Source organism: Panthera onca, chromosome B3 (assembly GCF_046562875.1).
Source record: "Panthera onca isolate mPanOnc1 chromosome B3, mPanOnc1 haplotype 2, whole genome shotgun sequence".
In the NCBI taxonomy this organism is placed as follows: domain Eukaryota; kingdom Metazoa; phylum Chordata; class Mammalia; order Carnivora; family Felidae; genus Panthera; species Panthera onca.
In genome coordinates, this window is record NC_138344.1 from 69,568,340 (window position 1) to 69,590,997 (window position 22,658).

The window sequence follows — 22,658 nt, forward strand, 5'->3', positions numbered from 1 at the left end:
CCTCCAGCTGATTTTTGTGTTAAGAATCCCTTGCTTTTTCTTCTCTTTTTTTTTTTTTTTACCATTTATGTATGCAAATTAGGCAAAAGCAAAAAAAGATCCACATTGTTTAAACATGAATACTACTGGATACTTAAACCTGGATGTCCACCTTTCATTTCACACTTGGCATGTCTAGACTAGAATCCATCATCTCCTGCCCTCCCTGCCACCTGGGTTTCCCTTTAGGGAGGGACTTGCTGCCCAGCTGTGGGGAGTGCCATCAGCAGGCGGCCCTGAGGTCGCACCAGAGCAACCCACATGTGGTGGATGACTGAGTGAAGGGAGGTACAAGTGCTCAGCTATTTTCACCCCACATGGGGCAATCTGAGCTCACTCCAGAGCTCTCTGTGGTGGGGATTTGTTGGGTCTGCATCATAGTTAGATTTCATTCTTTGCCCAATCCTGCCTTCTCTGACTTCCCTTTAAAGGTGTTAACCACCCGTGAGCAACTTGTACCCTAAACTCCACCTCAGCGCTTGCTTTTGGGAACCCAGACTGCTTTACTGCCCTCCTCCCCCTTTTCCTCTTTATAGCAAACTATTTTTATCTATTTTGTATCGAAATCCATGGGTGACGTTGTCCTAAAGAATTTTTTTTCTCATACTGCCCTGGTCAAATTTTAGTATCGACATTATATTAGTGTCATAAAATAAGGTAGGGAAGAAAGTTTTCTCACTTTCTATGCAATGTCAGTAGAATTACAATTATTGGTTCCTTGAAGTTTTGGTAGATTTTGCCATTAAAACCAGTGTTATATTTCTGGGAAGATTTTTAAAATTGGATTTAAATTCCTTAATCTCTTTAATGCAGTTGTAGGATTATTTATGTTTCCGATTTTATCATTTGTTCCCACAGAAAACAGCACACTCAAGTAGAATAATAGAGGGAAGATGAACAATGAACAGACTATTTAGAAAGGTGAGGATAAGAGACTCTTAAACACTGAGAACAAACTAAGGGTTGATGGGGGGTGGGAGGGAGGGGAGGGTGGGTGAGGGGTATTAAGGGCACCTGTTGGGATGAGCACTGGGTGTTGTATGGAAACCAATTTGACAATAAATTTCATATTAAAAAAATTTAAAAAAATCCTATTAAAGAAAAAAAAAAAAAGAAAGATGAGGATAGGATTAAAGGAGACCAGTAAGGAGCTGGTGAAGCATCCCAGTTGCTGGGATCTGTAAAGGAAATTATGCTTGTGGGAGAGAGCTGGCCCCATTAAAAAGAAAGGCAGACATTGCAAGCACAAGGTTTGGAGGGGATGGTCAGGAGATTGATATCCTTATCTTTCACTCACTCTTCCTGGCCTCTTGTTTCTTGTTAGTGCCTCTAATTGACCAAAACTAGCCATCAGTGAGAGCAAGGGAGCCCAGTTTATGCAGTCCTTAAAAATCCTTCCCAGAAGTACAGAGCAGGGTGGATGGAGAAGAGGGACAATGAATCTAGAATGTCCAGCATAGTGAATTTTGGTAAGTTATGTTTTACTAGATATTTGCTGATATGATTAAAATTTTGGAATATGTTGGCCTAAAGTTGTTTATTATAGGCTCTTATTGGGCTTTTAACGTCTGTAACATCTCTACTTATAGTCCTCTTTTGTTCTTGATATTAGTCCTATGTGCCATCTCTCTTTTTTCCTTGATTACTTTCAGCAGAGGCTTATCAATTTTACTTGTCTTATTAAAGAATAGCCTTTTTTTGGTAGATTTTGTAGATTTTTTGTTTTCTATTTCATTAATTTATACTATATGATTTCCTTTCTTATTCTTTTTGTATGGTGGTTGTATTATCTAGTTTTTAAAGATGGATACTTAGCTCATTAAATTTTAAATTAATTTCAAACCTTTTTTCTTTATCTAACATTAGCAGTTAGACTATGTGTTTCCCTCTAAATACTGCTTTAGCTGTATCTTACAGGATTTGGTATAAAATATTTTATAACTCAGTTTAAAACATTTTCTAATTTCCATTGTGATTTCATCTTTGACCCAAGAGTTATTTAAAAATGCATTACCTAATTTCCAAACATATGAAGATTTTCTAGCTGTATTTTGGTTAGTGGTTCCACCTTCATTGCTTTGGGCTAGAATATTATTTTCATGGTAGCAATCTTGAATTTGTTAAGATTTGCTTTATAATATAGCATTTGGTAAAATTTTGTAATATTTTATAAATGCTTGAGTATTCTGCATATATCAGGGACAGGGATCTATATAATTCAATTAGATTAATCATGTTTTTAAACCTTCATATGCTGTCCAACATTTTGTCAGTTTGCCCTATTATTCACTGAAAGAAGTGTATTTCATTCTCCCACTATTGTCACAAATATACAGAATTTCTCTATTTTCGTGCTTGCTTTGGCAGCACATATACTAAAATTGGAACAGAATTTTTCTATTTCCTTCTGTAGTTCTGAAAGTTTTGTTTTTCTTCATATGTTTTTGGGCATTTTGAAAAGTCCTATGGGCTAGAAGAAGCAACAGTTTATTGGCATATAATACTTAGCACCTTCGTTTTCCTTTCACCAAAACTCTATTTAAAGTCTTTTACAGTTCTCTCTTGAAGTGGCTTACTGACATCAGAAGAGAGCCCATGGTGAAATTTTAAATGGAGTCAGTAATAATGAGGAAAATTGGTGGGAGATGGAGTGAGATTAGGACCAATGGATTTAGAGCCTTTTTCATATCTGCTTAGGTGCCACTGTGATCATGATTTGACCAAATGATTAGAGGTGAGAGATAATTTTCAAATTTTGTACATTCTTTTAAGTAGGCAACGTGGTGGCTTTGTATTGTGTCAGCTTGGCTAGATTGAGCTACGTCCTCTAGAATTCCTTTTTCTGTAATGTTTGCAACTACAATAGGTTATAAGAGAAATTCTTTTGCAATATTTTGAGGTCAAAGTGAAACAACAGCCATATTTGCCACTCGCACACATTGTCATTTCTTTGCTGGCTTATCTCATTGGTATGAGGCAGGGGCCAGACTGCAACTGCCACTTGGGATCCTTCTTGGGCTTCTCTGACTTGTGGGCCAGCTGTGTGTTCAGCTCTGTGGTGAAGGCCTTGGTTTCTCAGTACATCCACACCATTGAGGTTAGCGGCAAAGAACATTGACACTCATTTTCGTCTGACCTTGGGAACTTTAGCTCTTGCTTGTGGGTTCCAGTTTATTTTTGTTTTACTCCATTTTACACCCATCTTTTCTTCCTGGCTGCGTGTCCCATGGACTTCAAGCTACAGCAGCAGATGGAAAGACAACAGACTTCCAGAGATTGCCGATTCACCTTTCATGATTATGTAAGGTCAAATCACTAACAAATCCCTTAGTATTTTATTTCCTAGTGGTTCTGCTTCTCTAATGGAACCTTGACTGATATGGCCAATAATCCCAATTTCTTATTTTTTCCTGTTCTTTCAGGCAAATTTGGAGCCCAAAGTGACTGAAACCATGGGGGGAGGAAATAATTCGGTGGTGTCTGAGATTGTGTTGGTGGGACTCACCAATTCTTTGAAGATGCAGCTTGTCTTATTTCTAGTTTTCTCTGTGTTCTATGTCACAGGTATTTTAGGAAACCTCCTCATTGTGCTCACAGTGATTTCTGACTCCCACTTACACTCCCCTATGTACTTCCTGCTGGCCAACCTCTCTTTTATTGACATGTGGGTTTCCTCCATTGCAGCTCCCAAGATGATTTCTGATCTTTTCAAGGAGAGAAAAGTAATCTCTTTCCAAGGCTGCATTGCTCAGATGTTCTTCATTCATGTTATTGGAGGAACTGAGATGGTTTTGCTCATTGCCATGGCACTTGACCGTTATGTTGCTATATGCAGGCCTCTTCACTACCTGACCATCATGAACTTCAGAACTTGTATTTTACTCTTGGTGGTGGCCTGGACCATTGGGATCATCCACTCACTGATCCAACTTGTGTTTGCTGTAAACCTGCCACTCTGTGGCCCCAACGAACTGGACAGCTTTTACTGTGATCTTCCTCGATTTATTAGGCTTGCCTGCACAGACACTTACAGATTGGAGCTCATGGTCACTGCCAATAGTGGTTTCATCTCTCTGGGGACTTTTTTCATTTTGGTTATTTCCTATATCTTCACCTTGGTCATTGTTTGGCAACGTTCTTCAGGTGGCTTGTCCAAGGCCCTCTCTACTCTGTCAGCTCACATCACAGTGGTAGTCTTGTTTTTTGGTCCATGTATTTTTGTGTACTCATGGCCATTTCCCACAGTGCCAGTGGATAAGTTCCTTGCCATTTTTGATGTAATTATTACCCCATTTCTGAACCCTGCCATCTATACTTTTAGGAATAAAGAGGTGAAAGTGGCAATGAGGAGAATATTCAGTCAGGTGTCGAGTTTCAGGAAGATGTTTTAAGTAATTTTGATATCAAGAAAGACAAGCATCTCTAACATTCCCTGACTGTACTACAGACATGAATCTGATGAAACACAGCACCATGGATATTCTACTTACTAGTTTAATTAACTCCAGAATTCCTTAATGTATTTTCTGCTCACAACCAAGGAGGATATGATGTGCTTTCTTATGCAATGTGATGGGATAAAAGTATTAATATATGACTATTTCCACATTTTCTTGTCCCTCCTTTATAAAAGAGATTCTGTACTGGCCTCTTATATCTCTTTTCCAGCTTTGTGTGCTAAGCAGAATCTTCCCTTATCATATTGAGTTTTGGGGTTTGTAATGCAGAATCTGAAGAAAAGTGCTTTGGAAATTTGACAGAATTGAAATTATTAGGGATAGCGTTTTTCTTTTTTCTCTTTTGAGGTCCTATAGTGAGATGTGTGGGAGTAGCTGTAGTGTGTGAAACAAATAGATAAAAGATAAAAAGAGGATTTTAAAGAGATACTGTTGTCTATCTCTTACCTTTTTTTAATTTAATTTTTTTTACTTTTTAAAGTACCTCCTTTTTCAGAGAAAGAAGACCATTTCAGTTTTTAAAAATGTTTGCTTATTTATTTTTGAGAGAGAGAGAGAGAGAACATGAGCAGGGGAGGGAGAGAGAGACACACACAGAATCCAAAGCAGGCTCCAGGCTCTGAGCTCTCAGTGGGGCTTGAACCCATGAACTATGAGATCATGACCCAAGCCGAAGTCAAACACCTAAGCAACTGAGCCACCCAGGTGCCCCTCTTATCTTTTTTTTTTTTTTTAATGTTTATGTATTTATTTTGAGAAAGGGAGAGAGAGCACGTACGAATGGGGGAGGGGCAGAGAAAGGGAGAGAGCACTGTCAGTGTGGAGCCAATGTGGGACTTGAACTCGAGATCATGACCTGAGCTGAAAATCGAGACTCTGATGCTTAACCCACTGAGACACCCAGGTGCCCCTATCTCTTACCTTTCAAACTATACTGCCCTTCATTAAATGAAAACAAAGAGCTAAAGTTATTTTGAATTATTTTTGTGTTTTTTAGAAATCTTATCAGCCTGAAATTGGATCACTGGATTATGGCTTCTTAGGCTTTTCAACTAGTGCACGTGGCAACTATGAACTAAGCCTTATAATTACTTCAGTTCTTTCAAAAACTGTGTTCCTGTATGTTAGGAGATTTAAATGATGGGGGCCAGATAATGGACAAAGACAATGACCTATTTAATAATTCTGTCCTGAGTAGTACTAATTCTTGCCCTAATTATACTGAAATCATCAGTGATTCCTCAGAGTTAGGTAAACTCTTTTCTTTTTCCATGACATGGTTACAAGCACACACTCTTGAGCCAGACTGCCTGACTTCGAAACTTAGCTTTGCTTTTTACTAATATACAAATTGCTTTAGCTCTTTATGTCTAAATTCTGTCATCTGTAAAATAGAGGTTAAGTTGAACCCTCTGAGATTTCTGATATTTTTTTTTGACCTACCAAAATGGCAGTTCCTTATGGCTAAAGGTATCTTCCTCATAAGTTATAAAGATTGAACAAATTAATATTTGTAAAGTCCTTTAAACAATTCTTGGTCTATAGTGTTATATATATGCCTATTCAATAAAAGGAATTAAAACATTAAAACCACTTCTCAGTTTTGATGACCTTCTTTCATGCTGTCCAGAAATTATTTCCTTTCCTCCATTCATCAGACTTTGGTCAAGAAGGTACTCTTTTCCTGGGCTGGCTGGCTGGCTCAGTCGTGGAGCATGCAACTGTTGGTCTTGGGGTTGTAAGCTTGAGCCCCATTCTAGGTGTAGAGATTACTTAAAAAAAAAAAAAAAAGAATGTACTCTTTTTCTACCAAGACTCTTTTAAATGATAAAATTCCTTGATACTTCAACATGCCACAATTCAATTTACTTTCTACACTTCCTTTTAGATTCAAATTGCCTTCTTAAGAGCTATGCAATAGTTCTATGAAGTTTGTTTTGGTTATCTGTGGTGCTTTTTAATGTGCCAGAAGAAGTTACCAAGCTGACTAGGTTATGAAAAAATTACATGAATAGAAATGTAATTAATCAAAAAAGGTATTGAATACTTACTATGTTCTAAATCCCATGCTAGGAACTGTAGAAAATTGTGTTAGGAGTATGCAACTTAATTGTAGAGAGGGATGATCCATCTCTGAGGCAAAAAATTATGGTGAGAAAGCGGTGTGGTAGGTTGGGCAGACTCAACAAAAGGGTTTGAGTAGAGGGAATTCATGAATTTGTGAATGTTATGGATGGGGCTAGATCCCATGCTGACCAGTCTTCTGAGGTAAGTGCATGCCCTGGGAAGAAGAGAAGCTCATGGAAAGCTCTGGACGCTTTGGGCAGGTTGACACCACAGCATGATGGGGATGGATACCTACTCCACCTCACTGCCTAACCAGGATTGGTAAAACCTGACAAGATTTGGTTTTGCCAACTTCATTGACCCGTTTTTGCTCTTCTTAGCCATTTTGGACTTTCTGTTGTTTGAATACACCAAGCTCATGGTCTGAGATGTGTACACTGGCCTTTTCTTCCACTTGCAGAGAGCTTTGCCTGGGTATAGGCAGGGCTGGCTCCTTCTCATCATTCAAGTTTCAGCCTGAGTGTCAACCCCAAGAGAAGACTTCCTATCTAAAGTTCCCTCTTGCCTTTCTACTCCAGTCATTCTCTATTAAATGTGCTGTTGAACATCTCCATTTGAATGATTGCTTTCTATTGTTTTATTAATTATTTTTTGTTTCTTAAAAAAATTTTTTTGAGAGACAGTGCATGCACACAAGTGGGGGAGGAGTAGAGGGAGAAAGAATCTTGAGCTCAGGGCCCAGCGCTGAGCCCTATGTAGAGTTGATGAGGGGCTGCATCTCACGACTGTGAAATCATAACCTGAGTCAAAATCAAGAGTTGGACGCTTAATTGATTGAGCCACTCAGGTGCCCCAATTATTTTTTGTTTCTGTCCACAGGGAAGGAAGGTCCATAAAACAGAAAACATGGTGTTTTGATCTTTGTACCTGGACAGATTCCTGGCCTACAGCGGGAAGTAAATAATTATTTGTTTCTGTCCAAAGAGCAAATGGTAAATAAAAGCTGAGAGAAAGAGAAACAACTGTTTCTTTCTAAATTGCAAGGAATGGAAAGAAATGAGAGAAATCTAGTAGATTTAGCACAAATGTTAAACTTATTCAGGATAATAAACTTGTGGAATCTAAAGTACATTTGTAGCTTACATTAAGTAAGCGTAAGGAAGAAAAGAAAAAAAATCACCAAAAATCATTTCACTCAAATATAACTGTCAAAATTCTGCTATATATTTTTTAGGATTTTCCTTTATGCATGTGAAAAAATTATACAAAATAGGATCACATTGTTCTATAATCCATTTAACAATACCAATATGATGTATAATTTTTTTCACGCTGATAAATCTACTTCTAGCATGTAGTTCTTGGTTACTATATGATAATCTATTGTATCAATAGATCAATAGATCTAACAATAGATCAATAGCCATATTGTTTTAGTCACTACTTCATTGCTGACGTTTAAGTCATTTCCAAGTTTTAGCTTTCAACAACTCTGCTATGAAAGATGATGTACCTTTTTATATACACACAGCTTGGATTACGTCTCCATAATAACTTAATAGAAATGAAGTTGCTGGGCCAAAATGTATTTGTAAGGCTTGATTAAATATGGCAAAAGCGCCCTATAAAATGATTAGGTTGATTTAAAATTCCATCAGCAGCAGAGGGGTGCCTGGGTGGCTCAGTTGCTTAAGCGTCTGACTTGGGCTCAGGTCGTGATCTTAAGGTTTGTGTTTGAACCCCACGTTGGGCTCTGTGCTGACAGCTCAGAGCCTGGAGCCTGCTTGGGAGTCTGTGTCTCCCTTTCTCTCTGCCCCTCCTCTGCTTGCACTCTCTCTCTCTCTAAAATAAATAAACCTTAAAAAATAAATAAAGTTCCGTCAGCAACAGTGAATTAGAGCACGAGTTGCTCCTATCTTTGCAAACAGTGAATATATAACTAATTTGAATAATTTCAAATCTGAAAGAAAAAAAATATTATCTACTAATCTAATTTTTTTCTATTTTTTGTTATAAAATACTACATATTTATAAAATATGTAACATATATTTGAGTTAAAAAGCACAATAAAATAAATACCTGTGAGCCTATCTATCATTGCACCTATTCTCCCAACCCCTATTCCTTTATCTTGTTTTTCATCCAGAAACAATCACTATTTTTTTTGTTTATATTTTTTTTGCTTTTTTTGAAAAATAATTTTATTAAAGAAGCATAAATCCACAATGTTGTTTAATTTTGCTCAATTTAAAAGTTTCTATACATTCTTCTTTAAAAATATATATAACTTATTAGAACTCACTCAAGAAAAAAAATATGAATATAAATGTATATATATATATTTTTAAAATGTTTATTTATTTTTGTGAGAGAGAGAAAGAGTGTGAGCAGGGGAGGGGTAGAGAGAGAAGGAGACACAGAATCTGAAGCAGGCTCCAGGCTCTGAGCTGTCACCACAGAGCCTGATGCGGAGCTTGAACCCATGAACCACGTGGTCATGACCTGAGCGGAAGTCAGACACTTAACTGACTAAGCCACCCAGATATCCCAAAGTATGAGTATATTTTTTAAAGAATTTGTCTATTTCATCTTTACAGTTTTAAAATTCATTGGCATAAAGTTTTTTTATAGTAGTTTCATTATTTTTTTTGTTTATTTTTTGTTTATTTTTCAAAGACACAGAGCGAGCACAAGTGGGGGAGGGGCAGAGAGAGAGAGAGGGACCGAGGATCTGAATCAGGCTCTGTGCAGACAACAGAGAGCCTTATGTGGGGCTCGAACTCACAAATTATGAGATCATGACCTAAGCTGAAGTCAGATGCTCAACCAACTGAGCCACCCAGGCGCCCCTAAGCATTTTCATTATTAAAAAAAAAAAATGATAGGGGCACCTGGGTGGCTCAGTTCATTGAGCATCTGACTTCATCTCAGGTCACCATCTGTGGTTTGTGAGTTTGAGCTCCACATTGGGCTCTGTGCTGACAGCTCAGAGCCTGAAGCCTGCTTTGGAATCTGTGTTTCCCTCTCTTTCTGCTCCTCCCCCACTCATGCTCTGTCTCTCTCTCTCTCTCTCTCTCGCTCTCACTCAAAAATAAATAAACATTAAAAAAAATTTTTTTTAAAGCAACGGATTTAGGGGTGCCTGGGTGGCTCAGTCGGTTAAGCGGCTGACTTCAGCTCAGGTCATGATCTGGCGGTCGTGAGTTCGAGCCCCACATCGGGCCCTGTGCTGACTGCTCAGAGCCTGGAGCCTGTTTCGGATTCTGTGTCTCCCTCTCTCTCTGACCCTCCCCCATTCATGCTCTGTCTCTCTCTGTCTCAAAAATAAATAAACGTTAAAAAAAAATTTAAAAAAAAATAAAGCAACGGATTAAAAAAAAATTAAAAAATGATATATCTGTATCATGTCGATATATTCTACTTGATTTTCTCTATCTGTCTCTGTCTCTGTCTCTCCCTCTGTTCCTCTCTCTGTGTATTAAGTGTATTATTGAGGTATAATTGATATACAAAGAAGTGCACATATTTAATGTGTACAATTTTATCAGTTTGGATATATCCAAATACCCATGATACCATCACTACAATTAAAGTAACAGACATTTGGGGCGCCTGAGTGGCTCAGTCGGTTAAGCGTCCGACTTCAGCTCAGGTCACCATCTCACGGTTCGTGAGTTCGAGCCCCGGGTCGGGCTCTGGGCTGATGGCTCAGAGCCTGGAGCCTGCTTCCGATTCTGTGTCTCCCTCTCTCTCTGCCCCTCTCCCATTCATGCTCTGTCTCTCTCTGTCCCAAAAATAAATAAACGTTAAAAAAAATTTTTTTAAAGTAACAGACATTTAATATCTTCCAAAGTTTCCTTGTGTCCCTTAGTTTTCCTTTTTTTGATGGTAAAACACTTAAGATTTCTATCCTTTTAACACATTTTGAAGCGTACAATACCATATTGTTAACTTTAGGCACTATGCAGCACAATAGATGTCTAGAAATTATTCATCTAATATAACTGAAATTTTATAACCAATGGAAAACATCTCTATTTCCTAGCTCCTGGCAATTACCATTGTATTCTCTGCTTCTATGAGTTTAACTATTTCATTTTGTTTTATTTTAATTAATTAATTTAATTAAATTAATTCACTTTTAAAATTTATTTATGTTTGAGAGAAAGAGAGAGAGTGGGGGAAGGACAAAGAGAGAGGGGGACAGATGATTTGAAGCAGGCTCTGATCTGACAGCAGAGAGCCTGATGTGGGGCTCAAACTCATGAACCTTGAGATCACGATCTGAGCCAAAGTCAGACGCTTATCTGACTGAGCCACCCAGGCACCCCAAGTTTGACTATGTCAGACACTTCATATAAGTGGAATCCTATAGTATTTGTCCTGTGAATGGCTATTTCACTAGCATAATGTCCTCCAGTATCATTCATGTTGTCAAAATGGCAAGATTTCCTTCCTTTTCAAGGCTGAATAATATTCCATTGAATATGAATATCAGATTTTCTTTACCCACTTATCTGTTGGTGGATATTTGGTGGATACTTGTTTCCATATCTTGGCTATTGTGAATAATGCTGCAATAAATGTGGGACTACAGATACTCTCTGAGATACTGATATGGTAATTCTATTCTTAATTTTTTGAGGAAACACTATACTGCTCTGCATAATGAATGCACCAATTTACATTCCTACCAATCGTGCTTAAGGGTTACAATTTCTCCACACCTCACCAACACTTGTTATCTTTTTTCTTCTTTTGATAATAGCCATCTTAATAGGTGTGAAGTGATATCTCATTGTAGTTTTGATTTGCGTTTCCCTAGTAGTTAATGATATTGAACATATTTTCATGTGCCTGTTGGCAATTCATGTGATCTTGGGAAAGAAGAAGGAGTTGGAGGCATCACACTTCCTATTTCAAATGATACTACAAAGCTACAATTATTAAAACAGTATGGTACTGGCAACTGGCATAAAGACAGGCATACAGACCAAGGGAACAGACTATAGAGCCAAGATATAAAACCATGTGTGTATATGGTCAACTGATCTTTGAATAAGAATGGCAAGATTAGGGGCGCCTGGGTGGCTTAGTCGGTTAAGTGGCCGACTTCGGCTCAGGTCATGATTTCACGGTCTGTGGGTTCGAGCCTCGCGTCAGGCTCTGTGCTGACAGCTCAGAGCCTGGAGCCTGTTTCAGACTCTGTGTCTCCCTCTCTGTGACCCTCCCCTGTTCATGCTCTGTCTCTCTCTGTCTCAAAAATAAATAAACGTTAAAAAATTAAAAAAATATATTAAAAAAAAAGAAAAAAAAAGAATGGCAAGATTACACAATAGGGGAATGGATAGTCTCTTTAACAAATGGTGTTGGGAAAACTGAATATCCATATGCAAAATGTGAAAATTAATGGAGGGAAACCTCACTAAAATGGAGTGGGAAAGTCACTAGGTGGAGCTCTCATATCCTACCACTTTTTGCCAATTGCAAATATAACAGGAAGAGAAGGATCTTGCATTAGATAGTACTTTACTATCCCAGTAGAAGGAGGGAACGTTTCTTCTTCCCCTGCCAATAGCCCAGCAAATAAGTTACTGTCACAAGTCAGCCAATGAGAAGCCACTATGCTTTGAACTCCCAGTTTACGCTTTTGTTTATAACAGCCATTCCCAACTCCCTCCTTTCCTATGAAAAAAAGTATTTCTTTCCTTGTACTGTTGACTTGTCTATGGTTTTGCTATAGCTTGCTTGTCTCTGATTGTAAGTCTCTGCTATTCCTAAATAAACCCATCTTTTTGCTGGTAAAATAACTGGCAGTTTTAGTATTAAGGTTAACAATAACAAAAATGGATTCCTAACTTACACCATACACAAATATCAACTCACAATGGTTAAAAGCTTAAATGTAAATCTGAAGCTATAAACTTGTAGGAGAAGACAGGGGAAAAAATTCTTGACATTGTTTTTGGCAATGATTTCTTGGATATAAAATCAACAGCACACAGATAACAAAAACAGAAATAAACAGGTGGGACTATCTCAAACTAAAGATCTTATGTCTAGCAAAGGCAACAATCAACAGAGTCAGAAGGCAGCCTCTGGAATGGGAGAAAATACTTGCAAACCGTGTATCTCATAAGAGGTTATTTATTTATTTAAAAAACATTTTTCTAATGTTTATTTATTTTTGAGAGACAGAGTGTGAGCAGGGGAAGGAGCAGAGAGAGAGAGAAAGACACAGAATCTGAAGAGGCTCCAGGCTCTGAGCTGTCAGCACAGAGCCCAACGCAGGGCTTGAACTCACAAGCCATGAGATCATGACCGGAGCCAAAGTCAGATGCTCAACTGACTGAGCCACACAGGCTCCCCCAAAACATTTTTTAATGTTTATTTATTTTTGATAGAGAGACAGAGTGCAATTTGGGGAGGAGCAGAGAGAGAGAGGGAGACACAGAATCCAAAGCAGACTCCAGGCTCTGAAGCTGTCAGCACAGAGCCTGATGTGGGGCTTGAACTCATGAGCTTTGCCAAAGCCAAAGCCAAAGCTCAGAGCTGTGTCTGAGCCACAGTCGGACGCCTGACCAACTGAGCCACCCAGGTGCCCCTCATAAGAAGTTATTTATAGATATATTAGGAACTCAAGCAACTCAACAGCAGAAACCAAATAACCCAATTAAACAATGGGCAAATAACTTGAGCAGACATTTCTCCAAAGAAGGTACATAAATATATAATTTTGTTTTGCTTGATCAAGTTAACAAGAGTTGTGTATAGTTATAAGTCTTTTGAAGGAACCAACTTCTGGCTTTTTCTTGTCTATTTTGTATCTATTCTACTTTCTCTGAATTTATTATATTCATTTTCTAACTTCTCATGTTGGAAAATGGTATATTTAATTTTTTGGCTTTCTTCTTTTCTCATATATGCATTTCCATTGAGGCACATGTAGGCTTTCACACCCACAAATTTAGTTCTCTGTATTTGAAAATTTCCACAAAATTTTCATGGAAACACAAATTATTTAGAAGTTTTAAAATTTGAAAATGTACGAGAATTCGAAAAAGCTCTCTATAAACTTTAATGTAAAAATTTTTTTAATTATTTATTTTTGTTTCAAGTTTTTATTTAAATTCTAGTTAGTTAACAAATAGTGTAATATTGGTTTCAGGAATAGAATTTAGTAATTCAGCACTTACATATAACACCCGGTGCTCATCACAAGTGCTCCTCTTAATACCCATCATCCATTTAGCCCATTCCCCACCCACCTCCTGTTCCTCAAACCTCAGTTCGTTCTTTACAGTTAGAGTCTCTTATTTTCTCTTCCTGTCTTGTTTTTCTCCCTTCCCATGTTTATCTGTTTTGTTTCGTAAATTACAGATATAACTGAAATCATATGGTTTTGTCTTTCTCTGACTGACTTATTTCACTTAGCATAATACACTCTAGCTCTATCCATGTCATTGCAAATGGCAGGATTTCATTCTTTTTGATGGTTGAGTAACATTTCATTGTATATATACACCACCTCTTCTTTATCCATTCATCACTCACTGGACATTTGGGCTCTCTCCATTATTTGGCTATTGTTGATAGTGCTGCTATGAACATTTTGGGGTGCATGTACCCCTTTTGAATCAGTATTTTTGTATCCTTTTGGTAAATATCTAGTAGTGCAATTGCTGGATCATAGGGTAGTTCTATTTTTAACTTAAAAAAAGTTTATTTATTTTTGAGAGAGAGACAGTGCATGTGTGCGTGTGTGCATGCAAGTGAGGGAGGGGCAGAGAGAGAGAGGGAGATAGAATTGAAACAGGATCTAGGCTCTGATCTGTAAGCCTAGACCTCAACATGGGGCTCGAACCAGCCATGAGATCATGACTTGAGCTGAAATTAGATGCTTAACTGACTGAGCTTCCCAGACACCCCTGTTTTTAACTTTCTGAGGAACTTCCATACTGTTTTCCAGAGTGGCTGCACCAGTTTGCATTCCCACCAGCAGTGTAAGAGAGTTCCCCTTTATCTGCATCCTTGCCAATATCTGTTGTTTCTTGAGTTGTTAATTTTAGCCATTCTGACAGATATGAGGTGGTATCTCATTGTGGTTTTGATTTGTATCTCCCTGATGATGAGTGATGTTGAGCATCTTTTAATATGTCTGTTAGCCATCTGGATGTCTTCTTTGGAAAAGTGTCTATTTGGGTTTTCTGCCCATTTCTTCATTGGATTATTTGGGTTTTGGGTGTTGAGCTTGATAAGTTCTTTATAGATTTTGGATACTGACCGTTTGTCAGATATGTCATTTGCAAATATCTTCTCCCATTCCATAGGTTGCCTTTTCACTTTGTTGATTGTTTTCTTCACTGTGCAAAAGGTTTTTATTTGGATAAAGTCCCAATAGTTCATTTTTGCTTTTGTTTCTCTTGCCTCTGGAGACGTGTTGAGTAAGAAGTTTCTATGGCCAAGGTCAAAGAGGATGCCGCTTGTGTTCTCCTCCAGGATTTTGATGGTTTCTTGTCTCACATTTAGGTCTTTCATCCGTTTTGAATTTACTTTTGTGTATGGTCTAAGAAAGTGATCCAATTTCATTCTTTCACATGTACCATCTAGTTTTCCCAACACCATTTGTTGAAGAGACTGTCTTTTTTCCTGCTTTGTTGAAGATTAGTTGACCATATAGTTGTTGAGTCCATTTCTGGGTTTTTTATTCTGTTCCATTGATCTATGTGTCTGTTTTTGTGCCAGTACCATACTGTCTTGATGACTACAGTTTTTAATAAGGCTTGAAGTTTGGAATTGTGATGCCTCCAGCTTTGCATTTGTTTTCCAAGATTTCTTTGGCTATTCAGGGTCTTTTGTAGTTCCATACAAGTTTTAGGATTATTGTTCTAGCTCTGTGAAAAATGCTGGTGGTATTTTGGTAAGGATTGCATTAAATGTGTAGATTGCTTTGGGTAGTATAGACATTTTAATAATATTTGTTATTCTAATCTATGAGCATGGAATGTTTTTCCATTTCATTGTGTCCTCTTCAATTTCTTTCTTAAATGTTCTATGGTTTTTCAGAGTACAGGTCTTTTACCTCTTTGGTTTGGTTGTTTCCTAGGTATCTTATGGTTTTTGATGCAATTGTAAATGGGATCAATTCCTTTATTTCTCTTTCTGCTGCTTCACTGTTGGTTTATAGAAATGCAACTTATTTCTATACATTGATTTTATATTCTGTGATTTTGCTGAATTTGTGTATCAGTTCTAGCAATTTTTTGGTGGAGTCCTTTTGGTTTTCTACATAGAGTACCATGTTGTCTGCAAATAAACAAAGTTTGACTTCTTTCTTGCTGATTTGTTGTCTGATTGCTGAGGCTAGAACTTCCAGTACTATGTTAAATAATAATGACGAGAGTGGACATCCCTGTCTTATTCCTGATTGTAGAGGAAAAACTCTTGGTTTTTCCCCATCGAAGATATTAGCTGTGGTTCTTTCATATTCAGTCTTTAAGATGTTGAGGTAAGTTTTGGGGCAGCTGGGTGGCTCAGTTGGTTGGGTGACCGACTTGGGCTCAGGTCATGATCTCACAGTTTGTGAGTTTGAGCCCTGCGTTGGGCTCTGTGCTGACAGCTCAGAGCCTGGAGCATGCTTCAGATTGTGTGTCTCCCTCTCTCTCTGCTCCTTCCATGCTCATGCTCTGTCTCTCTCTCTCCTTCAAAAATAAATTAAAAAATACATAAATAAATAAAATATAGTTTGTCTGATACAAGTATGGCTACTTCAGCTTTATTTTGACATGCATTAGCATGATAAATGGCTCTCCATCCCCTCACTTTTAATCTGCAGGTGTCTTTAGGTCTAAAATGAGTCTCTTGTAGGCAGCATATAGATGTCTTGTTTTTTTATCCATTCTGATACCCTATGTCTTTTGGTTGGAGCATTTACTCCGTTTACATTCAGAATGATTATTTATAGATAAGAATTTAGTACCACTGTATTACTTGTAAAGTTGCTGTTTCTGGAGATTTTCTTTGTTCCTCTCTAATCTTTGTTGCTTTTGGTCCTTCTTTCCTACTCAAAGAGTCTCTTTTAACTTTTCTTGCAGGGCTGATTTAGTGGTGACAAACTCCTTTAGTTTTTATTTGTCTGGCAAACTCTACTTTCTTTTCTTTTCTTTTCTTTCTTTCTTTCTTTCTTTCTTTCTTTCTTTCTTTCTTTTATTTATAATGTTTATTTACTTTTGAGAGAGAGAGAAAGAGAGAGACAGAGCACAAGTGGCAGAGGGGCAGAGAGAGAGGAAGAGACAGAATCCAAAGCAGGCTCCAGGCTGTGAATTTTTAGCACAGGGCCCAATGTGGGGCTCGAACTCACCAACTGTGAGATTGTGACCTGAGCTGAAGTTGGACGCTTAACTGACTGAACCACCCAGACACCCCTGTCTGGCAAATTCTTGATCTCTCCTTCTATTCTGAATGACAGCCTACCTGGATGAAGTATTCTTGGCTGTATATTTTCCTCCTTCAGCACATTGAATATATCATGCCCCTCCCTTCTGGTCTGCCAAGTTTCTTTGTAGAGATCTGCTGCCAACTTTATTTCTTTTCCCTTGTAGTTTAGGGGTTTCTTTTCACTTGCTGCTTTCAGGATTCTTTCCTTATCTCTGTATTTTGCAAATTTTACTACAAAATGGTGTTGGTGTTGGCCTGCTTTTGTTGATTTTGATGGGAGTTTTCTGTACCTCGTGGATTTGGATGTCTGTTTCTATCCCCAGATTAGGGAAGTTTTCAGCTATAATTTTCTCAAATAAACCTTCTGTCCCTTTCCCCCTCTCTTCTTTTTCTGGGACTTCTATGATACAAATGTTTATGCTTTATGGAGTCACTGAGTTCTCTGTCTACATTTGTGATCCAGTACTTTTCTTTCACTTTTGTTTTCAGCTTCATTATTTTCCATAGTTTTATTTTCTGTATCACTTACTTATTCCTCTGCCTCTTCCATGCTTGTGGTCATTACACTAGTCAGTTTTGCAACTTGGTTATAGCATTTTTTATTTCAGTCTGACTAGTTTTTAGGCCTTTTATCTCTGCAGTAAGGGATTTTCTAGTGTCTTCTGTGCTTTTCTCAAGCCCAGCTAGTATCCTCATGATTGTTGTTTTGTTTCATTTCATTTTAATTTTTAACGTTTATTTATTTTTGAGAGAAAGAGAGTGAGCAGAGGAAGGGCAGAGAGAGAGAGGAAGACAGAATCTGAAGCAGATTCTGGCGCGAGGTCGAACTCACAAACTGTGAGATCATGACCTGAGTCTAAGTTGGACGCTTAAGCAACTGAGCCACTCAGGTGCCCCATGATTATTGTTTTAAATTATGGCTCAGGCATATTACTTATATCTGTTTTGATTAGATCCCTGGTCATTACTTCTACTTCCTGTTCTTTCTTTAGGGAAGAATTCAAATTTCCTCATCTCGGCATTTTGTTAGGTCTCTGTCTTCTGTGTGTTGGGAAAGCCTGTTATGTTTCCTACTCCTGAGAGTAACGGCTTTATTAAGATGAGGTCCTACACTGTCCAGGTTCTCGCATTTCAAGAAGTGTTCCCGGTATATGCTGTGTGCTCTCTTCTGTTGTGTTTTGGCTGATCTTTCCCTCAGGTCAGTCATCTGCAGACTTTCTCCTTGTCTTTAATGGGGAGCTGGACCTCGTCCACTGTGTTGCAAGTTTTAACTAGGTGTGTTCTTGTCTGCTTGTTCAAAGAGGCTGGATCCTGGGCATCTGGGTGGCTCAGCTGGTTAAGCGTTCACCTCATGATTTCAGCTTCAGGTCATGATCTCATGGTTCATGAATTCAAGCCCTGCATCAGGCTCTGTGCTGACAGTGTGGAGCCTGCTTGGGATTCTCTCTTCTTCCCTCTCTCTCTCTCTCTCTGCCCCTCTCTTGCTTGCACACATGCACACCCTCTCTCTCAAATAAATAAGTAAATAAATGAAGAAATAAACAGACTTTTAAAAAAATAAAGAAAAGAGGCTAGATCCCATTTCCTCTAGAGCAGAAGCTTTGCAGCACTCTATGGTCAGTAGACTTGGTGTGTGCTGTGAGTTTGTGCTCATCTTCTGGAGGAGGGATCTGCTGCTCTGACTCTTAGGCACGCTTGCTCTAGTTCAGAAGCACCTGCGAGGGAGCAGAGAGGTAAGACTTGGTGTAGGTGGCTCAAGCCTTCGCTGTGGGTGCTGATCTGCTCTCACCGATGGCTGTCCATACTGGAGGGCTGGGGTAAAAATGCTGTCAGCTGGCTCTCTCATCCCTGGTGAGGGGAGTTCACACCTGCTGCTGTTCAGGAAGCCCTCAGAGAAGAGTGAACAATCTCCCCTTGTTTGTCCCTGGCTACCCTCAGATCCTTGCCTTCACCTTGTCTGTGGCTGAGCCGTCTGCCCACCTGGCAGTGCAGTGCTCCTGTGTTCTATCTGAGGCATGTCATCTGGGTTTAAAATTCCAAATTTTAGTGACCCAGCATGGCACAGACCCACACTGATCTTATGCAGGAGGATCTCACATCACTGTGGCTGGTGCCAGTTTGTCCCAGAAGGGCAGTCCCACGAATGCAGAGGGGCTTAGAGTTTAAGGTAAAGCACAGCACAAGGTCAGCATCTAGGTCAGCTGTGCTTAGCAGCTGCCTCTGATACTATGCTAACAAACAGGGCAGCTCAATGGTGCTCGGTGGCTCTTTTTTCCCTGGTGAACCAGTGCTACCTCTCCCAAAATACTCTAAGAAGGGGAACTATCTTTCCCAGCGCCACCCAGGGGATCCTCAGACCACACTGTCCACTCCCAGGCCTCTGCCCTCCTTCTTTATCTCTATGCCTGCCAGGCTCCACCTGGTGATGGCACAGACTGCTAAAACTTTAGTCTTTGAGCTCTGTTGCTCATAAAAACTTGTGATAATTAGTGTTTCTCATTTTCCCAGTCAACGGTTTTGGGGAAGTGTTTTTCTTGTGCAGTGCCCTGCTCTCTATAACCTTTAACTTGATAGTATTATGGTCAGAGATTCAGGTCTACCTGATAGCGATTCTTTGAAACACATTAAAACTTACTTATGTCCTCTTTGTAATTGCTCCATGTGTGTTTAAAAAAACATGTGTCTTAATTGTTGGATACAGATTTCCATATATTTCAACTAGATCCATAGCATTGCTATTTTTTTTGTCTACTTGACTTATAGATGGTGTAAGAAAGGTATTGAAATTTTCTATTATGTTGGAAAAATGTATCTAATGGAATTTTGATTCATATATTTTGAGACTATTATATTAATTGTGTACAAGTTTAGAATGTTTCTGGTGAATTGAAACTTTTATTATGCAGTAGCACCCTCTGCTCCTAATAATGCCAGGATCTTAGACTACATCAATTTTTCAGCAGAGTGCTGTCAAGTTATAAAGTGTTAATTACTGAAGCATAAAGGGAATTATGTCAGAAAGTTTTAAAATACATACAGCTTTTGCAGGAAAGCCTTCCTTGAACACATTAAAAAAATTTTTTTAATTACTTTTCTTTATTTTTGAGAGGCAGAGAGAGAGACAGAATGCGAGTGGGGGAGGGGCAGAGAGAGAGGGAGACACAGAATTCGAAGCAGGCTCCAGGCTCTGAGCTGTCAGCACAGAGTCCCATGTGGGGCCAACTCATGGACCGAGAGATCATGACCTGAGCTGAAGTCGGATGCTCAACCAACTGAGCCACCCAGGCGCCCCATTCCTTGAACACATTTAAGAGGTTCTTATACTTTCCTTTCATTGTCCTATAATCTTTTCGTCTGCTTCTATTATTAGCATCTTTCGGTATTCTTGTTCCGGTATTATTGCCTAATATTAACTCTTACAAGAATTACAATTGATTGGCTCCAACAACACCACCACACTGACATAATCTGATAAGTAAGACAAGCAAGAAGAGGTACATGGTGCAGAATATATAGTCAATATTTACCAGGTTTTTTTTTTTAATGTTCATTTATTTTTGAAAGAGAGAGAGACAGAGCATGAGCTGGCAAGGAGCAGAGAGAGGGAGACACAGAATCTTAAGCAGTATCCAGGCTCCCAGCTGTCAACACAGAGCCCAACGCGGGGCTCGAACTGGTGAATTTCGGGATTATGACCTGAGCCGAAGTGGGACGCCCAACCGAGCCACTGAGGCGCCCCTATATAGTCAATATGTAATAAATAGGACACCTGGGTGGCTCAGTCGGTTTAGCATCCTCCTCTTGACTTCAGCTTAGCTCAATATCTCACGGTTTGTGGGTTCAAGCCCAGCTTTGGGCATTGCACTGACAGCGTGGAGCCTCCTTGTGATTCTGTTTCCCTCTCTCTCTGTCTCTCCCCTGCTCATGCTCTATTTTTCTTTCTCTTTCTTTCTTTCTTTCTTTCTTTCTCTAATAAAATAACATTTAAAAATATATTTAATAAATTTACAATTAATCAATGTATTCAAATGGCTCATCCCTCATAGACATAACCTCTATCAACGATCAGCTGTTAAAAAAAAATCAATGAATGAAAACTATTGTCTGGGTTTTACATATTTGTAAAGAATATGTAGAGAATTTGTAGAGAAAATAGACTTTAAAAATCCATCTATATGTTATTTACAAGACATATTTTTAAAGACATAAAGGTACAGAAACCACATATATCTTAATGAAAGAAGACATTACTTGAACAACAGTTTACACACAGTGAAACATACAGCTAGTCCATTATGCTTCTACACATACATTTACAAACATTTATATTTTAATGAAAAAAGATGTTAGCTGAAGGGCACATTATACACAGTGTAGTTTCAATGGGTTAAATATATGGCTATGCCCATATGCCTCTACCCATAGGTTGTGAACCCCTGTTTTATTTTATTTTTATTTTTATGTTTATTTACCTTTGAGACAGAGAGAGACAGAGTGCGAGCAGGGAGGGGTAGAGAGAGAGGGAGACACAGAATCTGAAGCAGGCTCCAGGCTCTGAGCTGACAGCACAGAGCCTGACACAGGGCTCGAACCCATGAGCTGTGAGATCATGACCTGAGCTGAAGTCGGCTGCCCAACTGACTGAGCCACACAGGCGCCCCTATTTGATTTTACTATTTAAAAAATGTTTGTTTATTTTTGTAATCAGTACACCCAAAGTGGGCCTGGAACTCATGAACCCGAGACCAAGAGTTGCACACTCTTCTGACTGAGCCAGACAGGTGTCCCTCTATTGATTCATTTTAAAGCAAAAATATTTCTGTGCATCTACCTAAAGTACTACTAAATTTGGCACCCAGAAGCTACTTTTCTTCTTCAGTTCTTTTTGTCCTTTTTTAATTCCCCAGGGGGAAAATCATTGTGGAATCCAAGGTATAATTTCCAGGAAAATCTAATCAGGGAAAGGTTGGCTATTCCCAAGACTCACACCATCATTTGGTCACCAGTATTCAAGGTTGCTAATTAGAATCTTTTTTACTTGAGAAAAACAATATTAAGCTCTTTGTTTTTGAAAAGTTTACAGTCTCAGTCAGAATGTGAAATTATCCTCCCCTGAACCTAGAAAAATGCTCCTACTTCAAGTACTATCCTGTAAAATGTATGTAAAACAAATGTATAGTTTAGCAGACTGAACATTAATCCAACCTATCCTTGGGTCTCTGTCCACTGATTGCTCAGTAATTATTTCCTCTCTTAACTTAATATATAGTTTAATTGTTATTCCACATATTTGTCATACATGTATTCTGGGCAAGGCATGGGGAGGAGTATCAAGATGAATGAGCTATGGCTCTTGCTAAGGGTATTGGGAAAGGTATTGCTGAGGGTATTTGGAGGGTAATAAGCTGGATCATGAATCAAGGGTGGGATTTTGACTAGAAGAAGATGTTCCGAGAGGAGGAAACAGTATATTTTCATCTTTTTTCTTATTCTTTTCTATTCCATTCTGCATTTTCTTTTAGCTTTTTTTATCCTAGATAATTTCCTAAGTGATATTTTCAGATTCTATGTTTATAAACTCCCAACTTTTGTCGTTTGGTTCTCAGCATCCATTAAACTAATTCTTATTTTTCTCTTTTAGAAATTATAGTTCTTAC

The 22,658-nt window shown here is 38.6% G+C and overlaps 1 protein-coding gene across 1 annotated transcript; it reads left to right on the forward strand.

Moving 5' to 3' along the window:
- Positions 1–3,491: 3,491 nt before the first annotated feature.
- LOC132668396 (olfactory receptor 4F3/4F16/4F29-like) lies at positions 3,492–4,430 on the forward strand. Its single transcript, XM_060617371.2, has one exon. It carries the CDS (start codon positions 3,492–3,494, stop codon positions 4,428–4,430), a length of 939 nt encoding a protein of 312 aa, XP_060473354.1.
- The last annotated feature ends 18,228 nt before the right edge of the window (positions 4,431–22,658 follow it).